We start from the raw sequence: 26,935 nt of genomic DNA on the forward strand, positions 1-26,935 counted from the left end.
GCGATGCGCTGTCCGCAGTGCAGTGGAGTTACATTACGGACAGTTTCGGTGCTCGATCCTGTGATCGAAACGATCATGAGCCGGATCATCGAGATGTGCTACGCTTATCGATGAATTGTCGGAAACGACGCTTGCATTCGGCTCACCGAGGGTAGCGACCGGATAACATCCCGCGGTTCAGGCGGTCCGTCCCCCCTCGAAGGTCTCTCCTGCGAGCAGATGAGCTGAACTTGACCACATTTCAAAATGTCCAAGTTCTCGAGATCCTGCTTGAACTGCTGTCGGCGAGTTCTCGATTACCGGCTCAACCCACAGATGTCACTGGGCCCTGATCAGTGGTACCGTCGGAATGGTTTTTCGCTGCCGCTGCACCCGTTCCAGCTAGCGGCCTGGTTCATGTTGGGAATCTTCCTCTTCCTCTACTATACGGCTCTGATCCCCAACGTATCGAGCTCGTGTGCCCAACGAATTCTCATCATCGTCATGACGGTAGGCGTATCCATTCATATCCTGTCGCACGTTGTCTGTATGGCGATCAATCCCGCCGACTACAGTGTCCTCGCGAAAAACTTCCAAGGCCGTAGGCCGTTTGACAGAAGCAAGCACAAACATGTGATAGAGAACCAGTACTGCTATATCTGCGAAACGAGGGTCGGTGCTAAGAGCAAGCACTGTTCGGCGTGCAACAAGTGCATCGGAGAATTCGATCATCACTGCAAATGGCTCAACAATTGCGTCGGAGTCCGTAATTACCGCTGGTTCTTGCTCTGTGTTATATCGGCGTTGTTCTGCTCGCTTCTCATCGTAGGTCTGAGCGGCCGTCTATTCTTCGAGCACAGCATCTCGGTCACGGACCTGAAACGTGCCGCTATCGAGCAGAACAACTGCGAGCCGTTCGTTCAGCATTCCAACTGTACACTCTCATCGGTGCCGGTGATCCATCGCTTCTTCGCGAGCTCCCGCATCGACTACAAGCTCTACGTTTTCATTCTTCTGACAACAATCATTCTGTCGTTAGCAGCTACGTTACTTCTCACACATCTGCTGTTTTTCCACATTTTCCTCTGGAAGAAGAAAATGTCTACCTACGAATACATCGTCTCTAAACGGGATACGCTGCGTCATCAGCAGGATCAACTCGGCTACACCGAGAGAACCGTGTGTTGTTGCTTTAAACGCAAGCAGAAAATCAATCAGATCCGCCCATCTTCGTTGGCGAACGTTGAGGACACTATACGACCCGACAACGCCAACGTCCAGCAGAACTCTTCCCAACAAGAAGCGACCCAAGCGCCCCAACAATTCGACATGGAGAGAATCGAGAAGGAGAACCTGGCGCGCAAAGCCAGCTCTAGCCATTCGCAAGTGTCCCGCATGGCCAGCAATAAATCTCATACATCGTCGGTGATCACGCAAGATGACCTGAAGCGCAAAGGATCTTTCGCGGCCGGCGATGTCTATATCGGAACCCCGACCGCCGAAGTGATGGTCGCCGATGAGATCAGTCGGAGGAGCGCGTCGCTCCATCGGCAAGAGTCTCTGCAACGACAAGACTCGCTGCAGCGACAGGAATCTCTACCTCAGGATCCGCCCGAGGTCGGATCGGATAGACCCGGCTCGTTGGAAGGAAGTCGCTCGGGGCGTTCAATATCTCAGTTGTCGCTCAACAAAAATCAATATCCCTCTAGTGAAAGCGTCCATCTACCTATAGAGGCAGACGTCGTCATTTGTCAGGGCGACAGCACGCACGAGGCCCTGAGCAAAGGGCATAGCATGATGAATCTTTTGCCCCAGAATTCCGCCGATTCCGCTTGCAACGCCGATGAGGAAGAGCTGAACGCTCCGTCCGAGGACGCTGAAAATAGACCTAAGAGGCGTAACCACGATTCAGGTTATTCAGAGAAGACCAAGCGCAGCCCTAAATCCGAAGAGATCGACGAACATGAAAAGAAAGTCGACCCGCTCATGCTGAAAGCCATGGAGCGAGCCATGATGCGACCGCAAACGCTGCCCGTGACAGTCTCACCTCTGATAGGCAATAATCTGAGTCCCGTGAACGCGTGAGCTTTCCGAAACCAAAAAGGAAAATCGCTATTTTCACAGCAGTGAGCAATCTCAAAAGGAGAATCGTTTGGCATTTGATTTGGAACGACTTTGATTCATCGCAGCTAATACTGTAAAAAGAACTTGTGATTTGGCGAATACCCGTCGACTAGAGATACGAGCGCGATTGGGGAAAACGATTCAAATCGAAGGGTTCGTGGCCTCATCTCCCGAGGAAACACCGAATTGACGGGGGTGACTGTAAAGGGGAGATTCCGTTCTCCCCCGAGCGCCTCAAGACCTCTGAAAGCAATCTCGACCCCTGGTCAGTATTCGACGATACTCATCCTTTTCTAAGGAACCCCGATAGCGAGTTTTTTCGCGAGAGCGTATGATGTGCACAATGTAGTACCGGAATTCCTCGACTATCTACTCACTACGATTTAGTTTTGCGATACCCCGGCTTATGAAATCCGTCGCCGCTCCCCACGAGCCTAGAGATCGAAGAGCGACTCATATTCTGAGCTTGCCCTACTGCGTGCATGAACTCTAGCGTGACTTCAAATCGGTCTGGGGGAATTCCAATCGGGCTGCAGGAAGAAACTGATGTGCTTAATCTCGACTGATCGCCCTTGAGGTACACGGAAATTGCTGCTTAAAAGTCGGAGATTGTCGATTCAACAGCCCTAGCGCCCCCTCCCGCGATGCTTCAACTCTGAGAGGAAACATTCGACCGTGATTCTAGTCCATGTTCATTCGGGCGGATGGATTCTCCGTGATCCGTCGTAGCAGACCGAACCGCGATCCTTCTTCGTTTGTTCAGATCGACGCCGTTTGAGGTATAAAATGAGAAACGATCCGCATTGTGGGCTTGCAGGACTGATTTCTCCTGTGAGGGGGATTAGATGATAATCACAGCTGTTCCAGGCGGAGCCCACGAGAAAACGCGAGAGGATTCCTTTCCATTGCACAAAATGCCCAAGCGCTTCCTCGGTTCGCAATTCCAAAGCTTCTCGCCTGTTTTTCGGTTGTTCTGAAGCTTAATTCCGCGTAGCGATCAGTGATAAACTCTGTCGTCACCAACTTTGAGGAGCATACTGGCTCCCTAGACTCCTCCTTGGATGACTCGCAATATTCAGTGCAAACAGTCGATGTTCTCGACGAGATCGATTTAATACTTGGAGCGGTTGTCGTTGTCCTTCTTTCGTTGATCCCATTTGTACGCAGAAACCATGGTCGAGAAATAGAAAGCCTCCGATGCAAAACAACAGGGAGATTCCGGGGCTCTCAAAAACTGCCGAATCATTTTTCAGAGTCACATAAAGAATTGGAATCCCTGTCGCCGCGGAGAGGCGGCTTTTCCGATTGTGTGCAGATCCGCACTGTATTGTTCTTTAATGTCTTATTGATTCCCTCGGGTTCGCGACACAACCATTGACGACCTCGCGAATATCTAGAGTCGCTGTCAGTGCTAACTCGTCTAGGCAGCAGACCTTGATTGTATAAAATGATCAGTGCATACAATTGTAAATAAACTTAATCCATGATCATCCATAAATTTTCGTCTTCCATCCCGCGATTTCTGGCGCCGATGGTGCGGTCCTGGGAGCCACAGCGCATTCCTCTAATGATGATTCGTCGATGGTCCTCACTACCAAGCTTTCCGCGCGCCCACGGCGATAACAAAACGCCTGTCAGAACTTGTTCTGCGGCTTGAGTCTGGTCCTGGCCGATCCGACGATGCACTAGAAACATACTGACCCAAAACTGCATCGATCCGCGAGTATTATGGACGCGACCTCGTTGGACTACACCGAATCATAGCGGACGCAGGCTTTTCCGTCCTGAGCATAGCTTGGCAAACTCTATTCTCGAGAAGCGAAAGATAACATTAGAGCGCGACCTGTTCTGCTTCCCAGAATGTCTGGGCCGCGCCGTGAGCAACCCGTACGACTGTTGTTAGAGACGGATGTGGGGATTTCCCGCCGTCGTTGAGAGGGAACATCGCATGACTACGATTTGCCGTTGACGTGATGAATCAAGGGATTAACTTCAGTGGCTTTGAATAATCCCTGCTGCATAAATGGCGGCTGTCAAGGACTGTATCATCCGCCTCGAGCCCAGAACAAGCTCTGGCTCCTCCCTGCATGAGCCTACTGCCCCAGATCTCATCCAGGCCCAGGGAGCATCATCCTGACCCACTCGATGAGTCTTTCACACTAGGGAGCTGCTTTCTTCGTAGGAGACCTCCTTCATCTCTACGTCGGAATATAAGATGACTCCCTTATCTCGCACCAGATTTTCGGGCTCGAATTAGAGTCTCGATTGAGTGTTCCGCTTCAACCCAGCCAACATCTTTGGAGACTCCCACCTCGAAGCGGAATAGCCCTCTGCGAAATATTCGGTTTCCTGGCTGGATGCGTAACGAGTACCGACCGTTCCCCAAGGTCTCGGGTCGACTTGGGGCCAGATCCGTGAGTCATGTTTTACATCAAGCTTCAATCGGAAATCGGACCCGATCAGTGGATCGCAGGTGTATTCGGGGTTATCTGCGCAAACTCAAATTTTTTACTCATTCGAAAGTGTGATCTCTGGAACACGCAAGTGTAATTGTTCCAAGCAAGCTCGAAATGATCTGCTAAATATTCAAGAGCGTCAATAAAATATCGAAGTACGTGAAAAAAAGTCGCAGAATGAGCTGCGATGTGCTCGAGACAGTACACGCAAATCCATAATTTATTCGAATGAGAGTTCTCATATAACAAGAAAATCCGAAAATTCAAGTCTCGATTCCTGCGACATGGTTCCAGCCGCACCGAGCTTCGAGCAGGCGAGGAGGAGGAAAAAGTCCTGCCAATCGAAGCTATATGAAGGACGGATGGGAAGGGGGGGGGGGATCTTTTCGCAAAGTTCTCGAGTTTCCCAAGCTGACTCTGGAAGACAGTGAGAACTTGACTGATGAGTAGAGTTCCTAAATTTCGGACATTTCACATGTACCCAATCCGCGAGAGCGAACACCGACGATTACATCGACGAGGAAATCGCCTCTGATGAGTTTTTCCTGTCGCCGGACGATAGGGGAAAGACTAGAATAAGAATGCCGCAATCGAATCTTTCCTTATTCGAGAGTCGGAAAATGAAAATGTCCGAAATTTAGGAACTCTGCTGATGAGTGCAGGAGCTCGTGAAACGAGAGAAGCATGAAAGAAGACCGAGATACGGTGCCAAGGTTATGCCAAATCATAAGTCTTATAACTTATGAAACATAGTGGCCAGGTATGCGACACGACTGTCCGAATTGCTTCGCCGAGCGGTGTCTTGACAAGGGGGGTAGACGGGCAAATGGAAACAAAAGGATAACGTATGCCGTATGCAGTCCCGGATTGACTTCCTCGATATGAAAAGGAGAATCAAGAAAGTCCGTCCCAACTAGACGAGCTCGGATTACTTCCTACCTAGAGACTAGAAGAAGCGTGTTTGTTTCCTCTCATCATTCCTTCCGGATTGGCCATGTAAAGTTTAGCTACAGGATTAAAGATCCCAGAACGACGGATACCACCGGATAAATAAATATCCCAATGTCTCCCTTGTGTCTCAACGCAAAAACTTTTGAAGAATTGTTGATTCACAGTCTTGATTGGAGCCTCACGAGTTTTTTCTGGTATTCTACTCAAGCGGTCAGCTACATGGATGAATTTTCTGAAGGCCCGGAACGCTAAAAACGCGCGATTCCCGAGGCGGGAATGGCTCAAGATTCTATTCTTGCGGTTGCCCAAGTTTGATGACTGTCAGAAAGTTCAATTCTAGAGGGAAGGCACTTCTTGAGAGGATGAGACTCAGGTATAAAATGCAGTACCAAACGAAGCATTCGGTGGATCGCGGCCAGCTCCCTGAAGACGGCCGGGCAGAGGCGAACTCCGAACTCCGTCCGAGCCTGAAGCACTCATGAAGCTGATTTACTTATTTGTGATTGTGGCATTGCTCTCCCTCCATTCGCATGCCTTCCTGAAGAAGAAGAAGAAGCTACTTCTAGGATTGTTAGCTGGTGGTTCATTGCTCGGCGGCGGAGGTGGTCTCCTAGGCGGAAAGGGTGGAGGGTCGGGAGGACACAGTGGAGGAGGAGGAGGAGGCGGTTGGAGCAGTGGAGGAGGAGGAGGCGGTTGGAGCAGTGGAGGAGGAGGAGGCGGTTGGAACAGTGGAGGAGGAGGAGGCGGTTGGAGCGAAGTGGAGGAGGAGGAGGAGGCGGTTGGAGCAGTGGTGGAGGCGGCGGTTGGAGCAGTGGCGGAGGAGGGGGAGGATGGGATAGCGGCGGCGGAGGCTGGTAGGGCCATCAACTCTTAATCTGGAAAATCACACCACGGAGCAGGATCAGGAGCAGCGACGGGGGTTCCCAGGAGACGACATCAGGATGAGACACGTCGAACCCAGTTTTTGATGTGCGTACGATCACCGCTTTCTGCATCAGTACCCGGGACGTTAAACCTTGGCTGTGTGGAACAGCCCGAAAAAGTGAAAGTGGATCAGTTGCATGAGCCCGACTCCAAATAAATAGGAACTTATGTCCTGCCTGGAGGCATGGATGTCATTCTTATCTCCCTCCGGAATGCCGTTTACGAAGAGAAGGCTCTCGAGCTCATGTTACGATCGATGGATTTCCGAGAGCTGTGTCAGAATGCTAGTTCAGAAGACTAAAGTGAAAACAGCAAAGGGTCTGTAATTTTCATCTTTATAATTGATAATAAAACCCTTCACTTCAATTGGATCCTCTCCATGTAATATAGAAGAAAATGTACATAATAAGAATAAGATAATCGCGAAGGCAAACAGCAATATGTAGTTCCTTCTTCGGGTAGAACTCCGTATGATACACACTCACACACACACAAAGTTGCAAATCGACAAAAATAAATAATTGAAGCATGGATTCCAGGAAGCAGTGAAGCCAGCAGGCACGGAATCACACCGACTGTTGATCTAGAGGGATGATATCCTCTGATTTGTTGGAAAGGGAGGCGAAAAAAAACATATTGGGAGAAAGGGCAGTGTGTTCTTCCTATTGACACTCTCGTTCTGATCGGATCATCCCATGGCTATTTTCTCGGCCGACCCCGAAGAGTCTCTTGAGCGCAGAGGAACGTTTCCTACCTCAGGCACGGAGAAGTTGATGCGGAAGAGGGTACAACATGAGAATCGTACTTCTCCAATCGCGCATTTACCCAGATCCGTTATTTTCGTAGATAGTGTAAACTTGGGGAAAATAAGAACTTGACGAAACAACTCATTGGTCCATGAACGGGTAATGATATGTTTGAAACGCTGCTGTATTGGCGCGGCTTGGGAACATTTGTAAGCAGAAGACAATCTCGAGGCAGATCTTGTAGGTTCATTAGGTCCATCAACGACGTGCTCAATTTCTCCCGCGTGGCGGTCCGCTCTCTCAGTCATGTAATCATCACAACTCATCACCAATCCAACCGGAGGACATATGTAGAACGGATGGTAACGTGGAAAATAGTAAGAAAATATAAAAACTGCCTAATCAGCAAGGTCCATCGGTAGGCGCTTAGAATCCAGAACTTCCCGGAGATATGGAGACATTCGGGGACAGGTTACAATACTATTTTCAGAATGCTCGTAGGTATGTATGCTTTCTTCTTCTCCCTTAGAGTGGCCTTGCGAAATCGCTATGTGTATGTGAGTTTTCCCTGGTCGCTGTATGCATGCAGTTCTGGTATTGAGTCTCCTCCTCTCTAGCCTTTGAGACCTTCTGGAGCGCACGCATTTCGACTTGCGAAACAGCGAGATATCGACTCAAGCGATTATTCATACTTTTTAGGCATCTCCAGTTGAATCTGAGCGGATGCATCATCCGTTAGCGGATCATCCGCGACCATACGATTCGAACCCGACGTGGAATCTGATAAGTTTTCCATGCTCGAGTATATTCACTTATCATCGCAACTCGCTTCAGGGCGACTGTCGGGACTTCATTACACAGAACACTCGTTCGCACGCAGTCTTGCCGAATAGTCATGCTTTCTCGGTGTACATATCCTCACAGTGACTTACTGCTCTCTCTCGGATAATAATACAGATAATTCATTCGATTAGTTTCATGGGATCTAGAATGCAATTGTTGTTGTCGACGGGCTAGCGCCGGTGAAAGGGGCCCGCTGCAGCAAAGAAAGCAGTCGGACCCGCCTCGCTCCGGCCTCCTTGTGATAACCAGCAGCCAGACCAGAGCTTGCCTCGAACCGACTTCCACAAGAGAACCCTTCTCAGCCCGAGAGGAGCGACTTGACTTCTGCGACGATAGATCCCGCCTCAAAATCCTTCCCATGGCTCTCTCGAATGAGTTTATGTTCCCATTCTGTCTTCATCCTTCGATCCGAAGTCGAATCTATCCGAACGTCTGGGACGTTATTCCATGAGTCCTAGACGAGCTCGTGTTGTTCGAGTCGAATCGGAAGGGCGCAGTCGATGCAGTGAGGGCGAGCGGATATCGCTCCAGGATCCTCGATGCAGGGGAAGCCATTTCGTCGACTACGAGGCTCGGAGTGTCTGTTCAGTGTGGTACGGTTTCAAATGAATCGGTGCTTAATCGGTTATGGGCGAGAGTTGTGCTTCGGACTTTTCTAGGTCTTCGCTGCACATAGTGCGGAGGGCTCGGACGAGTCGCGATGACGTGAACTTCTTCTCCGAGTTCAATTAATGGAGTCCATCTCATCCTCGTGTCTGACAATTCCGAAGATAGCGCAGAACATTCCGATGAGGGTGCCGTCGGCGTCGTTGCCCTCTGACTGACGACCGGTCTAGCGACTCATTCATAAGTTCAATATTATTGTATATGTGTATATATAAAATCCAGTGTATTATTGCACAGAACTGATGCGCTCTGTTCAATACAATAAAGGTCAACAGCTGGGAGCTTGTTGCCGCAACGATTGAACAAGAGATCTTCCCGCTACGCTTAAGTGTAATCACGCTCAGCTAACAAATGTCACCCCTCAGTATTACTGTGGTACGAGCAGCCTCGGTCGAAGGAGGCGCAGAGTTTCTGAGTTTCCTTGGGGCTGCGGAGAAGGGGATAATTTCAATTCATCTTCGAAAAAGCATCGATGAACTTTGAGCGGCGACTGCTGTCCCGGTTGTGTCCTTGCATTCTCGTTAGGGCTCGGCACTTACTCGACGAGCCCTTCTGCCCGCCTGCTCGGCTCTCAGGATGCGGACTCCCGAAGCACCGCGAGTCCGAGCCGGGGATTCAACGTCTTTGGTGATAATTGATAATTCAGTTTTGTTCTCGTCGCTGAGTTACGAGCGATTCACCGGGATCGAACATCGCAACGAATGCACAGAGGCGGATGCAAGCTAAAAGCTCTAAAACCTCGGAGCTGATTTTAAGGAGGCACGTAAGGGGGTGGGTTCCGATAACTCGGAACCCCGCGCGGTCTACTGCCTCTAGCGCCGGAACCCATCGAAGGTCCGCCGACGTAAGGAGGCGACGGTTGATGATAGGGCTCATTGGATCGATGATGCATCGAGCCTTGACCCAGAAGCGGAGCCATGACGTCCCGGGACAAAGGTGGCCGTTCTTCATGCATGATAGCGGGTCGTTTTCCACCTGAGCCGCCCATGTGCGGACGATCCTCAAGTTCTTCATTGAGAATGATCGGGATGCCTGTGAAAGATTTTCGGTCAAATTAACTCAAGTCGCTTCAAAGCTTGACTTCCTACATAATCCAACATTTCGCTCCCGCGATAGATACAGATAGTCATGGAAGCGCTCGACATTGCCAAGAACGGAGCATCATCGATCGCCGGCTAACGGCTAATACAGAAGCTCGATGACTCACCCTTATGATATAGCGAGTTGTCATTCAGGCCTAGTTTGCCCCTTCTACGTTTGCTGTAGAGGCAGCAGGCTACGGCGGTGGCCATGACCAACATGAATATGATGACCAGAGCCGGAATGACTGTGGTGAAATAAACTTCGTCGTCCTCTGGCTGTTTGCCTGGATGCGTTTTCGGTGCTAATGGGGGCGATATTCCCGACGAGGGAGGCACTCCCCCCGCACCGAGACAGGCTCCGAGAGGACGAACGTCAGCCCTCAACACCCGGAAGTCAGGCCACATCGCATCGACGAGGTTCCTCGAGATGTGACCTGCGTTCGCTTGTTGCTGAGGAAACTGCTCAATTAGCTTGGCGCTCAAAGCCTTGATAGCGTCCGATGGACAGCGATCCATCGCTAAGGTGTTGTTCGTCCAGGTGAATATGGTTGAACCGTTCAGAATGCTCGTGACAGTGATCTTCATGGGGTCTGGATCGTTGTAGAGTTTCGCGAGCTTCTGCACGACGATGACTTTCTTGGTGGCGTTTTTCCTGAATTCGTCGATGGACTCTTGGAACTGAATCGAAAACTCGACGGCGTACTTTTCGTTGTCGGGCTTACGCACGTCGACCAGGAACACGTCGTTGGCTTCTTGACCCAACTTGTCGGCCGCGCTCATGATGTATTCGGTCCGGTTGAGATCGCTCGCTTCGGGCAAACCGAAGAGCTCCTGCGATTTGGTGTTGAATTGAAGCCAAGATTGCGGCGTGACACTCTCCCCATTCATGTTACGTAGATTCAGCGACAGGTAACGCGTGCTGCCGTCGTCGTAGTCGTAGAAGGTGTCCTCGGGTATTTTGAATAGGAAGAATCTACCTACGATTGCCTCTAGCTCGCCGATGTTGTTCCGACGGAGCGGGGCATTGTTCTCTGCCGGCGCACCCGTACTCAGAGGCGTCTTACAGAGTCCGAGCATGTCTAGAGAGATATGGACGATGGTGATCTCTTTCTCGGCCATCGCTTTGATCAACACGCCCCGGGGTTCACCCGAGTCTTTGTTGAGTTTCTTCTCGATCTGCTTCAATACCTCGCGGGGACAAGGCGTCGCAGGCAACGAGCTGTTCGTCCACGAGATCGTATGTTTTCTCTTATCGATGTTGATGATCGTAATCTTGATGTCGTCTCCGTCTCCGAAATAGTTTGAAAGTACGCGCACGACGTCCATGGGCCATCCGATCGCCCAATCCCAGTCTCCTCGCGGTTGCACGGACATCTTGAACTTGTGGTGGAAATTTCTTTCCTTCGGATGTTGCCACACATTGACTTCGAATGTCTCGGTCACGCTTTCTCCGGCGCTGTCGTAGGCCTTGAGGAAGAACGTGTGCTTCCCGTGTACTTCGCCGACCGGCAGGGCGAACAGAGTTTGATTTTCTTTGTCTAGTTGGATGAATGAGCTTGTGTTCACGGGCTGACCGTTGGTGCTGGTCAGCTCGAGAGCGAGTCCCCTGGTGTCTCCGTCCTCTTCGTCCATGAACGTCTCTGCGGGAATCTTGTACGTGAATATAGCTCCGGCAGTAAGGACGAGCTTCTTCAAGCGTTTGTTGACCACAGGCTTGTTGTTCACTGTGGGCGGATCGGGTTCAGGTATTGAACCGGGCGAGGGCGGATCCAAAGGCCTCCCAGTGGGATCTGCGGTAGGAGGTGGATACATTACGGTGGAACTAGGTTCGATGATTGGGGTCATTGAGGGAGGTGAGTTTGTCTCGGCGGGTACGTAGGTGAACGACGGCCGAGGCGGGGGGAGAGCGGGCGTCGAAAGGCCGTAGCCGGGGAGCATTGACTGAATCGTCATGGTGGGTGTGATCATTTCTTCGAAGTGACGGGTCGGGTGCGGTGCGTAAGAGCTCGGATCGACCGCTGGCGACGACATGCTAGGCACTATTCGGGTGTCCGGTGAAGCAGAGTCCCAATCGAGGTCGTTTGTCAGCGTCGCAGTCGGCACTACTACTGAAAAGTGAAAAGATAAAAAGTTAAAGAGTGGCGAGCAATCCGAGGATGCGGGACTTTCGGATTCCCACAACCCCTATGCGGGCTTGAAGAAGGAGGATCATCGATGATAACTCGACGGAGGAAACTCGCGGGAATCCAATAAATACTGAATACTTACTGCCAGGCATCGGCGTCTGGCTTGTGCCCATGTCCCTCCTCTGCCTCATGATCGAAAAACCAGACACCTGATTCCCTCCTAGCGATGTGCCGCGAACGTGCCAGCCGAGCACTCTGTGTCTGAGAAGGTGTCTGAGGGTGCTATCCTTTGCCGTAGTCTCGACAATTTTGATCTGTTCGTCGGCTTCGGCCGTGAGTTGACCGTCGCAGTCGCTGGGCATATTCCATTCGAATTGGATGCCGGACTTGGTTCGCTTGTGACCGTCTCCCGCGCCTGATCGTATGTGGGAGTCGTCGTGCAATGACGGAAACAGAAGGCTATTGCTTTGCGGCATCGCGGTGAGACGGAGCGATTCAAGAGCTACGCCTAGACAGTTCGCGAGAGAACAGGTCATCTCGATTTTACTCTCGAGCGGCAAGAAGTGCAAATCGGCATCGACCATCAAGGTCATTCGCGGCTCGAAGCGGCAGTGTGGATCCTTAAGTTTGTTGGGTAGAACTTCTATTGAGAAGATGTCTTTGAACTGTGTCGATTTCTCATCGCTGACCGATTGCTCGTCGAGCGAGTTTCCTTGATGTCGCATGCCAAAGCCATAGGCTTTCACGCAAATGTACGCTTTGCCTTCGTCGTGGACGTCGGGCAAGCCGATAAGTCTGCGGTTCTTCACGTCGAACTGCAGCCAGCCGGGTAGACGAATGTCGCCGGCCTCTGTCACCTGTGGAGCCATCGAAAGGGGAAGTGAGCGGGAGGAATATTCGAACGTCCATCGCCCACTGGTAGAGCACCGATAACTTTGCGGTCGTTTTCCATCACTTACGTCATAGTGGTGAACTTCCCCATTGAAAATGTCTTCGGGTAGAGTGTAGTTGAAAATGTAGCCTGCATAAGCGGTAGTATCTGGGATTCCGGACTTTCGGCTTAAGCGGACGTGTCCTCCGTGTGGCTCACCAGAGACCAGCAGCGATTCACGACCTCCGAGCAGGAGACCGAATCCCGCCCAAACGCACGTTAGCGTACAAAGTCCCGAAGCCGAGATCATCTCTATCTGTATTGCGGCGGGCTGATGATCGAGACTCGCTCAACTAGCTGGAAGGGAAGAAAAAACTTTTTTTAGAAAAGACAAAAACATGAGCGGAAAGAATAAGGACGACCTCAGTGAGCTTTGGGGGAAGCCTCTGCGAACGGCACTGTGGAATCTGCTGTCAATTCATCATGGATTTGACACGGCACACGCTTCTTTTTCGCGACACCGAAATCCCCGTTCGAAGCTCGACAAAGATTGACTTTTGAGCCTCGCTGGGTGAGCCGAGGAACATGAAGCGACGTTCCATCCGAGCTCAGAATAAAACTCTGGTGGAAAACGAAAATGGCAAGGTTACACGACAATCTGTAGGAGCTCGTTCACGGAATTCACCTGCTCGCCCCTGATCTCTCGAAAGCATCAGGGACCTCTCGAGGAGCGCATAGACAGACAATGAAGGAGGCCCGTTCCATCGCGCCGCTGGACGCAGCGGACAGAGGAAGCACCTGACTTTCTTCAGTCTTTCAATGTATGGTAGGCGTCTCACGCATTTCGTTCAGATGAACTGGAAGGCCGCAATTCATGACTCACTCAGTCAGATGCTCCATAAGACGAGATGCATACAAACGGACGAAACGGGAGCCGACCCTGGCACGCCGACTGGAGCCTGTGAGAATACTCTCTCGGATCCGGAGCCGCTAGCGAGTTCCGGCGGCCAGGTGCACGAGTGCGAGGAAATCTCTGTTCGAGAGTCGGGGGATTGAGCTCGTTTTGCGCAATGATGAGTTTTTGAAATTTCTTCCGAGACCCGGGGCGACATCTTAGAGCGAAAACCGAACGGGATTCTAGATGGCGCTTCCCGACCTAACTCCCGCGCGACTACAAGGGTCAGGGGTCCACTCATTGCAGGACGATCTTCGAAAGCCGCGTTAGAGCGGAGCTCTCGGGACATTCCGGCGGCCTGCTGAAAATATTCGAGGGAAACGGGAAAAGCGTCGTTCAGTAGACGTTTGTAACTTTCACAGTACAGGCTCGAAGATTATGCTCGCTGTGTTCTCGTCGGCGAGGGGCGAGATATTTTTGTCGGTGATGAGAAAACTCATTACGAAAATCCCTGGGACGCTCCCAGCGAGGGCAATTCCTTTATGGTGCGCCATCAAAGGCCCTAGTGTCTCTCTCACTCTCGTCGGCTCCTATCGTGCCCGAACTCGAAATCGCGCCAAAAGCCCGCCCGGATGAAGCTCCTTCCTAGCCGTTGATATCAACGGCCCGAACGTTCGGATCGGAAAAGAAGTGCTGGGAACACATCTTTTTCTAAAGAGAGAGCACGAGTTCCTAGCTCGATCTGAATCCCCGTGAGGGGTCAGCAAACGCACGAATGATCTTCTTCCTTGAATTTCGGCATTCCCGGGTATACGGATAGCAGCAGCTTGTGCGAAAGACGATACCCATCGATGGAGAGGGCTCATCACGAAGAATTCTTTGGTCGAATCTGATCTTTGACCGTGTTCGGTTGGATGCGGACCGCTCGCGTCAACATTGTTACGAATGCGAGCGACAATCTATGGTTCACATCGAGGCATGAGTCAATAATCACTCGTTATGTAGCGATTCGTGGAGCGAATAGCATTGTTCCGGAGCCGTGCGGTAGTTCATAATTTACCAGACCGCATAGAATTTTCAGCATGAGCTCCAATCCGGATTTGAATGAGACTTCAGGCTGTGAATTAGCCGAACCGATTAGCATGTGAGGCACGATGACCTCACCGACTTCCTACTCGAATCTAAGGAAGCACCCGAAATATATCGGTTCACTCGAAGGCAGCGGCGAGCGGACTTGAATCGAAATAGATGCGGGAGATCCGTCGTCTGAATCAGTGAGTTGACTCGCTTGCAACTTCGGTTTCTCCCGAAGGATCATGAGGCCGAGTCTCACCCCGGATGCGCTTGGAAGAATGGGTACGGGAGATTCGTCCCGATAGCTCAGGGGTCCGCATTCGGCGATCGACTCGAACACACAGCTGGCGTAGAAACGAGCCGCGAACCACCGAATAAGGAAACGCGAAACGAGTCGGCGCCGAACGAGTCAACGTCGAACTCTCTTGACAGACGAACCCAAAAACTGGCTGGATGGCTCCTGTTCGTTGGGCGCAGAGAAGCTCTAGCGCAAACAATCGGAGAGCGAGATAGCCAGATGCCTGGAAGTGTTCCCCGTAACACTAACCAGATTTTTTCCCTCCCTCTGTTCCATTGCCCCAAGAATTCTCTTCTTTTTCTCCCGCTGATCTCTGGGTCCCTGAATCCAATACGTCTGTCGAAAGGAGCCACGTTCTTCTGAGTCGTGAGCGGGCGTCGCTTTGAGAATGCGGACAAGCATATCGAACACGCAGGACAGCGAACGACAACGATTTTCGATTACGACAAATCAGAAACCTTTACGCATCATCTCGAGTCGCCAAGAAGCTCGCGAATCGACGGATCCCACCTCATTCACAATCCGCTGCCGAGCAACAGACGATTGGAATTCTCATGGCTTGTAATATTCCAAGGATTCGACATCGCGTGACCGATCCCTCTGAGGCTCCTATTCCGAGAAGGAATAAATGTCAAATCTTTATCTCGATCCCCGCTCGCGGCATGACTCGAAGCGGATGTGAACGGCTTCCGACTCGGACCCCAAATTATTATTATCAAAGTCGAGCCTTCCGTCTTGGTTTCGTGAGGCGAGACCCAAACTCGAGCTGTCAATCATGTCATCCTCGTGGGGGTCAGAGAGAGACTGCTCCCATGCCTGATTGGATCGGTATGTCAGGGACGATAGAGTCGAGAGATCACATTTTTTCCGGAGCCGCCGGGATTGCTCAACAGTCGGTACAGTTTGGGGAACCCGAGGATTCCCCGCTGTGGGTCGGCCGCAGACCAACGCTGCATGTAGAGTATTGAACATGGTGTCGGGCGTGAAGTAAATAGCTGCTCGCCAAAGTGAGTGGGAACACATCAAACACTAGCGATCCAGAAGAGACCCTCCTTCGAAGCAGCAATGTTCCATTCAGAGCAGAGGGAAAACGAGACATTCGGTTCCGCCTCTGACGCAACGCCTCTGTTCCGCAGGACGCCGAGACCATCCGCTCAACAATGGTACCGCATTAGAACGGACTTATAAAGAAAAAGTGAAGATTCACCCGTGAGGGAAGCTTTCTAGATTTGATCGCAATTCGAACGAAGGCTTTCTGAGGGTTCGATAAACTCTGTCCGGGAAATGGAATGTCTATGCGAAGAGAACGTTGCGCTCAAGCTCCTCCAGGAAATATCGAGCTGCATTACGCAATCATCTCGCAACCGAGCGTATTTCGGTATTCAGTGCAACAGCTGAATCTCGGATTCTACTCTCGAACTGTCTGTGCACGGAGACCTTATCGACTATCGAGCCTGACGCCGAGGACGGTTCCCTTCGAGAAATCGGCAATCGATGACTTAATCAACGATTGGGTTGAGTTCCAATCAGCACGACAACGACTCCGGGCTCCTCAGATTCATTGCCTCGCTAAGCATTGAATTCAGGGCAGTGACGTTCGACGTTGACGAATCGCTAGTCTAGATTCGACAATGGCGTCTGATTCCCGATTTTGGAAAGGTTCTTGATCAGCGTAACTTTCAAGCGATAGAAGCCGTCGGATGTTCGGATCAGTCTCAGCGGGAAAGGTATTCGCCGAGCTACTCTCCAACGGGGCGGAAATCAACGCAGGTCTCGGCCCCAAAGGAGTGACATACAGGGAGACACGTGCGTGAGGCTTCGGGGGAACCTCAGCTCGAACTCCCGGGAGGGCCATTCAGAGCAGGAAATTCCGACTCGTATCGAGCGTAACCGCATCGGACTTATCGTGGCTGATTTTCCAGTTGTGAGAAATCACCGTCCCCCACTACGGGCCCGGTGAAGGCGCCGAATATCCGAACACTGCCGCTTGTAGGCCGTTGCGCGCAGATGAACTATCACAGCAATCGATAATTACCTTGCACAGTTGGGTCCCGTCGATTTGGGAGTGATCGGTCGACGCGGTCTCCAGCTCACGTAAATCACATGTTTCTCGGTCATCACCACCCCGTCTTTTCGAACAGCACACGACTGCCGCAACCGGACCAGTGGGTATGCAGCCCCTCACAATGAATGCAGCAGTCCTAGCGGTGGCACACCGAGGAACCCTATCGACGCTCACCGAGCCATAGCTCCTTCGGCACGGGGCTCGGAGTTCCCTCGTTGGGCTCTGGCAGCAATCGCAGACTTCTTGACGCAAGAGCGGCAGCCACTGGAGGCGATCTCCTCTGCCACTCTCTTCTACTCATCTCTTAGTGTCCCGGGGCCTCCATGGCTTCTCACTCGCTCACTCATGCTGGCTGGCTAGCAGCTCACACACTCACTCGCTCCGTCAGTTTCTCCAACGAGCAGCACCTTAGCGATGGTGGCGGCGGCGGCGACGGCGGCGCTCAGCGGCACTCATAGGCCACCACAGAGCATGCGTGATACGGACGAGGGCTCGTTGTCGGAGTTTCTGTGGCTCCGCTGAAAGAGCGGGGGCTTCCGCCGAGCATCTGGGAGTGGCGGCAAAGCCGGTGCTGGCTCTGGTCTCCGAGAGAGGTTGGCAAGGAACGAAAATCAGGAACAAACTAACTCAGTTAGAGCGGCTCGATCCGATGCGAGAACAGAGTGGTATGAACGATCGGAAAGGGCTCGCTCGGGCCCTGTGATGAGATCTGTCGTAGGATAGGCTGAAACACAGCTGTACTTCAAAACGCTGTTCCTGAGACACTTTCCCAACTGTTTGTATAGTTGCTTGCTAAGTGGGACATTTTCCAGGGAAAAGAAAGTTTATTCTGCTCCACAATGAACGATCAGAGGCAGCCGCCAGTTTGGTACCGTCTATAATGCTCGAACGCCCTCGATCTGTGTGAACATGAGCTCCACGGTTTCGAGTCCCGTCTCATTTCAAACTTTCGATATTGCTCGCGGTTCTTCGGCTTTGTTTCAGAATCTCGAGAGATATGGAGGAAGTGTGCTTCATAAAATTTTCCTGCTCGATGGTCTCAACAATTCACCCTCCGACCCAACCTTTCGAAAGCTCACGGTGCTCGATCGAGATCTCTCCCCTAAGAATTCACATTGGGGAATTGACGATTCCGTGTGAGTCGTGAGGTTGCGGAGTTGACAATGTGAGGACTCGAATAATGGTCTCAAAGCGTCAATGGCTGAGGCAATCGAGCTCAATAGTTTGGGAGGAGATTCGAAACGGGAAAACCCGTTCGCCGTTTAGACGATTCAGACGCCTATTTGCAAGCATTCCTGAAAGACTTAACCGATAGTTTCGCCGTAGACTAGCGTTATGGATATTAGGTATCGAGTTGTGAGTCAAACATCTTGGCTGTGAGAGGTAGGTCAAGGAGAAAAATCTCTTCGTCATTCAGTTTGGCATCTCTCAGATGATCGAAAACTATCCTCCGGAGCTGCAGAATCGAGCCGACACCAGAATCGCTGAACTCTCGGTCATTGTGGAATGACCATCGGGACTGCGATATGCTAGTTGCTCTCCCCTCATTTCATCAGGGCATCTCCTTTTCCGCATTTTTTTTCCAAGTATTAAGCATGTTTCCACCCGTAGTTGGACCGGTGAAGCGATTGGTACAAGCAACGCGCGAGTAGCTGATGCGTGTACCTATATAAGGCAACAAGACAAGGTGAATTTCATCGGGAGGGGGGGGGTCGATTCCTGATAGGGATGATCGCGGCTCGATCGGGGGATAGATGCGGACTCGGGGGTATTGGCGAGGTGAACTCCGTCGCATGCCGATCGTTCCCCTCCACAAAAATCTGATGCGTGGATCACTGTACGGCTGACTTTTTTGATCCCGGCAAGCTCCCGGAAGGCGGCGAGCTCAGACTTTGTGGAGGCGAATCGAGGAAATGACAACGTCTCCTTCGATCACAAGGAACTTGAATGCTTGTATGTTTTGTAAACGATGTTTGAAGTCGGTAAAGTGCTTCCGATTGAAGGAGACGGTCACTTCCTGTTCGGTGATGAGCATCGTTAAATCAAAGTGTACTCCTTGGGCGAATTGGAAGTCCTGAATTCCCTCCTCAGTCGTCCATGAACCATTCTGCTTGGAATTCAGAGCAACATATCGCTGATCGAAGCGGGGATTCAGGTGAAATAGGATATTGCCTGCAAAAGGAATCTCGAAATGACCATGCTTGTCCCGATTGACGGAAAAACTTTCAATAGACGTTCGGAGAGAAGAAGCGGATTTTTGTTCCCCAGAATTACTGACCGTCACTGGCTTTATCGCACAGATTGATGTGAAACCGGTGAGCTGTCTTGGTCGGTTTAGCTGCGATTATGATCTTGAGGCCAGGCTTGAGATTCTCGAGCTCTTTGACAAACGGCACGTGAGGACTGATGATGGACTCGACGTTCTCCAGTTTACCGGGTAGGCTCAAGGTATCGATTGTGTCTCCGCATCCGGAGGCAAGATGCAGATATCTGATGGTAGAGAGAAATATGCGAAAATGCCTTCACGGCCCCGCTCATGGTGACGATGGAACCTTCGGATGAGAACTGCTAAGAAACTCACGGGAGAGGATCGTCTCGTTCCTGGAGCTCTGATATGACAAGTCCACTGCCACCGGCTATTTCGATACGATTCACTTTCTGATAATCAACCCGATGTTTGAAACAAAATTGATGCTCCCCATTGATTGCTACTTTGTAGTCGTCGCAATCAACCAGAATCGTCATCACGAACGGTTTATTCGGCTGGATGCTCAACGGCGATACTCTCTCCTGAATCGCGATGAAAAGACTTCAGCTCCTAGGACTTTCCGGAACGTTACGTCTTGGAGTAGCCAGGAGTAGAATTGGACTGCGTTCTCGGTTTTGTATATACCGGCACTGCTCTGCTGCTGGGTAACATGCCGGAAACCACTTGCCTCTTTCATCCATTGGCCTTTTTCGAATGAATTCAGCACGAGACTATCGTTCTCGATCCTCGGGTTGACATGGAGTGCTACGGTGTCTTCGTTATGCTTGAGCTCGATGTGAAACCTCTTCGGCCCGGAGACAATCCCTCGAAGTTCGAAAACACGTCCCACCTGGCGGATGACGATCCGAATCTCATTACTGTATTCTGTAGTTCACGTCGTGTCCTAGAGATATGTATACCGCTGAAACCACGGACCTGAACTTTGCAGCTGACCGACCCCTTATACGGGACAGACAAATTGTGCTTCGCTACTCCGAAATGACGAAACATTTTCAGAGATACGTTGTCGGGCATACTAAGGAGTCTTCTGCAATAGAAGTACAGGAAATTATCGCGTCGATCACAGAATCATCACAGCAAACAATCTTTTGTATAGGAGAGTCACTCCAAACTGGTATCTCACATGCTCGTTCGAAAGAGGGAGAAGCCCTCCTCGGTCGGTGCGTGAGGGAACGAGTCACACGATTTCTGCTCACTCGGCCCAAGTCAGCGGAGCGCTTCGGTCGAGCGATCAGCTGACGGCTCGAACTGTCACAGGTAAACTCAGAATCCGCTTCCAGCGCAGATCAGCGATAAATGCTTCCGCATCTCAAAAGCTCAGGCAAGACCGCTCGTGGAAGCGGATCTTCGGATCTCATAGAGAGATCGAATTTTCGCAGAGAGCGTCGCTGAACGCGGAATGTGGGACCGTCGAAGCTGAAGGACTCACGGATCTCTGACCATTCACGGCGCGTTCTCCAATCACGAGCCCACGCTCCTGTTAATCCTCAGAGACTAGCTACGAGCGCGCGATTCCAGAAAGTTGACTCACAATGGATTAATAGAGTGGCCTTCGCTGATCGTTCAAGCCATCGAGTAGTGCGTGCTAGAGGAGGGGTAAAGCTTTCGTGATTGCTGCACCGATAGGTTGCTGGACTTCGATAAGCTCTTTCATTCCAAAAAAACACGTACGAGTCCTCGATGAAATGACCCGTGATAGAACAAGTTTCCCCTCTCAGCTAACCATCACCCATACTACTCCCATCATCCGCACTCCGATCAAAACAGCAACAATAACAACGACGTCTGGCGCTTCTGCTACGCCGCAGCGGCGGCCTCTCTGTTTACCTCCTAGGTCCATGCGATGAAGAGAGAAAAAAAGTACGAGTGAACAATGCCGGACCTCTGCTATAATCACCGGAAGCTGCTCACGTTTTGTCGTCGATCCATTGATGAATGATTGCGCCAGGGTTTTTGAAGACATTGAATGCAGAGCGAAGTTTCGGCGGCTGTAGTTTCATTGCTGTCGATCGACCGGACCGCTTCATGTGCCTGTTGCGTGTCTCCTTGTCACCTTCGTGCCTTCGCACAAAGTTCCTGTATCGTCGGCGGCGCAGAACGTCGTGGACAAACCCTAGCAAAGCCTATCCGGGGTGGCACCGAATCTTCGTGAATTGGGTAGTTTGCTGGAAGCAGCGGAGCGCAACTTTTCGCCGAAGCCCTCGTGATTTACCACTCGAGATCCGCACGGCCTGGGGATCATTTTCGGGAGTTCAGAGATTCTATTCCCGTGTGAAGAACCCCGAAAAATGGCCCGAGAAGGCATGGAGTAGGCTTCGCGGAACCTAGGTTGGGGACCACTGGATTAGGAGCTCGACCAGTGGTTCGACTGAGCAGGTCACGGGGTAATCTTCGGTCCATCGGACGGCTTTTCCTCAGCTAGCTGTAGGGTCTAGTAGAGTATTGGCATCCGGTGGGAGATAGGTATCTAAATGGTTTAATGAAATGTCATTCGGGAGATCTGATGTGTTCTGCTCGTCGTGAATATTGAGCTGATGGTTTTTAGCAGGTGAGGGGAGAGTTCCCCCCTCTGTGCTGGACAGTAGCTTACCGGAGCGGTATCCCGGGTGCTTCCTCCCTGAAAGACATGTTGTAGCGGGACCTTCTCAATCTGACAGACTGGGCAGATGAAATCACTGCATCTTTTGTCGTCCGATCCTCTGCCAGCTGAGTCGGCATCAGCTCGGCTCGCATTTACTTTGGTAAAAAAAACACCATTGAACATGACAACAAGAGGCGGATCGAATAAGAAGTTCCGTCGATAGCCATCGTCAGCACCTCATATCGATTAGCTACATCACCACTTGATAATTTCGCAATGAGTGCCTCGTATGGTGGCAGAGCTTGTCTTTCCCGCGGGAAGACTTAACTATTATCGGGCACTCAGACATGCTGCTTCTAGGAGATTAGAAAACGGGTTGGAGGATTCCTAGCTCATGACTTCGATTCAAATGTTTGGATGTTGCTGAACTTTGCGTGTTTTTGTTGATGCCGTCAATTGTCGCATGCACGCTTCCCAAAGGAAGCTGGGGACGTTCAGTCATTTCTTTCCATGGCAGAGTTCCGCTCGTACGACGCGCACGGCTATCCAGCTGCTCGGGGACGTTCGAATAGCAGCTCTCGATGCCTAATCCATCAGCTGGTTCCCTTGCTTGTTGAGAACCTCAGCTTCCGAGACCAGGATTGAGGTTGCCGAAAATCGCAACGCTTGTATACTCGACTCGGGTTTTCTCTGGTATGCCATGTATAGAGACGAGCTGAATACCCATACATTCAGGGAGATACATCCGTATTCTGCATCCCGACCACGAAGCCGACTTCCTCATTGTAAAAAACCTTGAAGCCCTCCCTCATAGATCTTTCGCACAAGATTCCTGAGAGCCGTCCCTTCCGGTCGCTCATTTTCTCAAGCCGTCCCACGGCGGCCAAACGGTCCTGCGGCCAAACGGTACCGCGACCAAACGGTCCCGCGGCCAAACGGTACCGCGACCAAACGGTCCCGCGGCCAAACAGTCTCGCGTCCAGACGTCTCGCGGCAAAACGACCCGCGGCCGAACGGTCGCGGCCAAGTGGGGCGTATCGACTCACCCTGATCAGCCGCGGCTTCTGTTTCAGCTATGTAGGTGAGTGTGCTCCATCCACCTTCCGGCTCCAGAAAGAAGCTCCCGTGGAATGGAACGTCCGCTTCCCCCTCATCTTCATCTAGAGATTTGAGCCCGATACAGCGCGGGAAGCGCTTTTCCACCCCATAGAAAGGTAATCGACCTTGCTTGTCGGTGAGGAAGGTTTCATTCAGGGAACCATCTCGGGATTACACTTTGACTCTGACCATCCTTCTTCTGAGTTGAGCGACACTCTGAAATCACGGATCTGATGCAGATGTCGCATCAGGATTTGGCGGGAACATAAAACACGCAGGGTGATGGATTCTTGGAAATCCAAAACTCTACGTCAATTCAAAGTACATCACTCGGATACATCGTATACCTTGAAGACAGGAGAATCATTCCGGGGTGCTCTGTGGGTCGAGACGGCCAACTCGTCTTCCTCGAGAGAAAACCTCGATTTAGGATTGATAGAGAGACCTTAATGCATGCGCGACTTCGCAAACCGTTGGCAAAAGAACCCAGTGACAACAGTCCAAAGATTCAGGGAGGTGCATAGATCCCTCCAATCGATATTCGATATAGATTAATCATAATCATACACCGTTGGTATAGGAGTCAATCGGATTGATTTCCAGATTGCCTTGGTCATGACTGATGACTCATGACTCATGACTCATGACATCCGATCATCCCTCTGCGACAACGAATGCGTCCGAGATTCCTTGAGAAGGCAGATAATGATTTTTTCTTGAGCCAGACGCAATGGCTCGGGACATTACTTCCTACCCAGGTCTGCTATGGAAAAAATGTTTTTGAGAACTTCTATGGACACATCGGTGTCATTCTTCCGACGTCTTTACCGGAGCACTAAATTCAACCTCTAGATGGGAAGGGAAGGTTCCTGAAAGAAATTGGAGCATCTTCGATGAACTCTTCGTCCTTGACGGAATATGGCGGGAAGGACGACGTGCGATCGCTGACATCATTGTTGAAGGAGGAACTGGTACCAGATCTACCTCGAGCTGCGCAAGGAGGTTCAAATGTCAGAGCGATCAGAGCCTCGAGGAATGAATTTTGCTTGAAATACTGCACACTCTGGGGTATCATTCTGATGGCTTTCGTCACGGTTCTCCTGATAATTACAATCGGGAGTGAGACGACATCGCGGCTTTTGTCTCGAGGAGGGTGGCATCCGATTTTCATGGAGAAAGCCCGGCAACGCCTCTATGTAGGGAACGTTTCTGCACATGAACTGCCCGTTCCGAGGAAGTCCCTCGAGGACAAAACGACATCCCTTGATGAATCATCGACGGTCTGACCACATCCGAGGCCTCAGAGGAATTCACCCCATATTCATCGGGCCGAATAGGCGCTGAGGTTCTGACGAGAGGTCTGAGGTTCAATTACGCGGCGAGCTGCCTCTCTGATGAGTGGGGTTTCCTGATACAAGTCTCCTGAGAGGATTGGCTGCACGTACTACAATAAAAAATCACATGACGAAAGCATGTGATCATGTCAATCACATGATGAATCAGAATTCATCCGAATATATATATATAAACAGTACCTCACCGCTCAATGGAACAGGTGACGAACTCGTCCCATTTGGCTTCCTCGAATACAGTAGCTTGTACGCTCGGTCCTGCCACAGCTCACCGACAGCTTCACCGCAGCCACCTTCCGCCAATCGTGACGTCGGGGGTGCAATCGAAACGAGGAGAGACTATTTGGCGATACCGAGAAATTCCAGATGATGGATAGTTATTCTGGCTTCAATCCTCCTGTCAATACTGACCCGGGACCGCCGGCAGAAGTCAGTTTCCGAAATCGGCGGGATCAATGTTCCGAGCCCATTCGTCTTGAATTCTCGAGATATTCCGCCGAAAACTCATCCGATGATCCATCTTGTTCCCTCCGATATCGCCCCGGCATGCTTCTGCTGCTCTTTCGGTCTAACATCTCGACTCATCCCATGGGTTAGTCTTTGATAGAATTCACGTCTGCTACTTCCGTCTGGGGGACACCCACGGAGCAACATCGAACGACTCCGAGCTCATCCTGTGCATGGAGATTATGGGGCGGAATCCCCGTCCGGTGAGGATATCGTTATCGCACTGTTCGAGGATTGTACCCGGGGGCTCCCCCTCTTGTTATTCCTTCCCAAGCCGCTGTGACCTTCTAACAACCCTACCCGTTTGGAAGCGCCTGTATGCAAGGAATGAGTTTCATCCGGCTTGTTGAATAACGAAGAATTAGACGCGTCCCATTTAGTGCTTTTGCCTTACTCATCGAGAGCCCAGGGAATCTTCCGTCTCAGATATCATGGAGGAGGTCCCCCCTTACAGCTTAGGTGAGCGGCTCGCGGAGGGCTGCTCAGGCCAGAGGCGGATCCTGGAATCCTTCGAGGAGGGGGTGCGAGGCCTGGAGCCTGGAGGGAGGGTCGTTTCCATGCCTGGAATCAGATTTAAGATGGGGAATATAGGCAGTCGGGTCACTCGAGGGAAGAGGATCGGCCGAGGGCTCTTTTCCCCCTTCGGGCTCGTGCTCCGCTTGTGCTACCGGAGAGCTGCAATCACCACGCATTTTCCAGATTTCTCGCTCGTTGAGGATTCATTCATCAGGGCACAAACCCAGTATCCTGATTCCTCTGGAAGCTCCATTGCTGGGCGTTGGGGAAGGAGAGGTTCCGAAATTCCGGGACACGGAAGGGAATTCAAATTCAAGAACTTGAAGTATTCAATCTTGATTGTATCAGCTGTCGCAATGATCATTTTCCTAGCATCGAGACGTCATAGAAGCCAGACCCTCCAGGGAGATGATCAAGAAATCCGTACCGCGTTGTCCCGTCATCGCGTATCGTAGTCTCGGCTCTCTCAGATCTACCTCCACGCGTCTACCTCCACGCGTTCAAAGAAGCGCCACTCCATGAATCATTAGCACCGAAAATTCCCCAATGCATAGTCACCAGAGCAAAGAGGAAAACGCTCAACAGAAACGAACGTTTACGATGAAACAGGCAATTTCAATCTCAGATCGCGGAAAAAGCGGTGTTTTTCACACTAATAAACGTGACCCATTTACCGAACTCGTCTGTTCAGATCAAGCGAGTTCGATCAAGAAATAAATGTAGTACTGCAAGGAACACACGAGAAGCCGTCGTTGTGGGCTGCTTCCTCCGAAATTTCGCTAGAGTTGGAGGTAGAGCGGGACCGGATCTTCTGGCATCTGGGACTGTTCAGGAGATTGCCACATTGCCACCCGTTGCAAGAGCATCTTATTTATAGGCTTAGTGCACGTATCGCTATCTATCGTTTCGCTTTCGATGAATAAGCATAGCTGTATCTATGCAAAAGGTCTCTAATCTAGAGCCGAGGATTGACCATTCACGCGCTGCTTCATCCGCCGCTGCCGTATATGCATGACATACTGTACGACTTGGTTCGCCGCGCCGGGAATGACGGAAGGAGAACGATCCTCCATCGTTTGTCATGGGGCAGGCGAACGATCGTCTGTCATTTGACACGTGCAGAGCACGATCTTCTCGCAAGATCCCGGGAGCTCTCTATGAGAAATAACACGAATTATTTCGAGCTTGGTCACCAGAAAACATTCCACATTTCTTCGATACCCCAGAGCCCGCTGATTCAGGTTCTATTATAGCGTGGCAAGATGCCCTGTAAGGTGTTCCTCCTCCGTAAAAGAGTACGGAGTTGAAGAATTTACGAACACTACTATAAAGTCGATGGTATCCCAGCCATCGCTTTGGGTTTCTTCTAGATAATGAAAACTTTTGGGAATCTAAGGAAATTGATGAGATCTAAGAGAGAAAGGAGCTGATTATTATATTTATTCGATGTTCAGACTATTCAGACCAGGTTGGCTGTCTCGACATTGCATCAGCGATTCGGGAGCTTGGGGC

General features: G+C 51.1%; 3 protein-coding genes across 3 annotated transcripts; 1 reads left to right on the forward strand and 2 right to left on the reverse strand.

Moving 5' to 3' along the window:
- Positions 1-2,064, forward strand: LOC100898334 (probable palmitoyltransferase ZDHHC1). Its single transcript, XM_003747788.2, has one exon. The coding sequence runs from the start codon at positions 247-249 to the stop codon at positions 2,062-2,064; it is 1,818 nt and encodes a 605-aa protein (XP_003747836.1). The 5' UTR covers positions 1-246.
- Positions 2,065-9,440: 7,376 nt separating this feature from the next.
- Dg (Dystroglycan) lies at positions 9,441-17,249 on the reverse strand. Its single transcript, XM_018641128.1, has 5 exons — positions 17,071-17,249; positions 12,857-13,125; positions 12,040-12,754; positions 9,897-11,879; positions 9,441-9,721 (listed from the first exon to the last, which is right to left on the reverse strand). The coding sequence occupies exons 2-5, from the start codon at positions 13,076-13,078 to the stop codon at positions 9,441-9,443; spliced, it is 3,201 nt and encodes a 1,066-aa protein (XP_018496644.1). The 5' UTR covers positions 13,079-13,125; positions 17,071-17,249.
- Positions 17,250-18,884: 1,635 nt separating this feature from the next.
- Positions 18,885-21,082, reverse strand: LOC100898483 (galectin-9). The gene is made up of 7 exons (XM_003747789.2): positions 21,041-21,082; positions 20,901-20,954; positions 20,285-20,396; positions 20,037-20,198; positions 19,682-19,890; positions 19,379-19,590; positions 18,885-19,272 (listed from the first exon to the last, which is right to left on the reverse strand). Exons 3-7 carry the CDS (start codon positions 20,381-20,383, stop codon positions 18,986-18,988), a joined length of 969 nt encoding a protein of 322 aa, XP_003747837.2. The 5' UTR covers positions 20,384-20,396; positions 20,901-20,954; positions 21,041-21,082; the 3' UTR covers positions 18,885-18,985.
- Between the last annotated feature and the right edge of the window lie 5,853 nt (positions 21,083-26,935).

The sequence above is a fragment of the Galendromus occidentalis genome, unplaced genomic scaffold (genome assembly GCF_000255335.2).
Source record: "Galendromus occidentalis unplaced genomic scaffold, Mocc_1.1 scf7180000077524, whole genome shotgun sequence".
Lineage (NCBI taxonomy): Eukaryota > Metazoa > Arthropoda > Arachnida > Mesostigmata > Phytoseiidae > Galendromus > Galendromus occidentalis.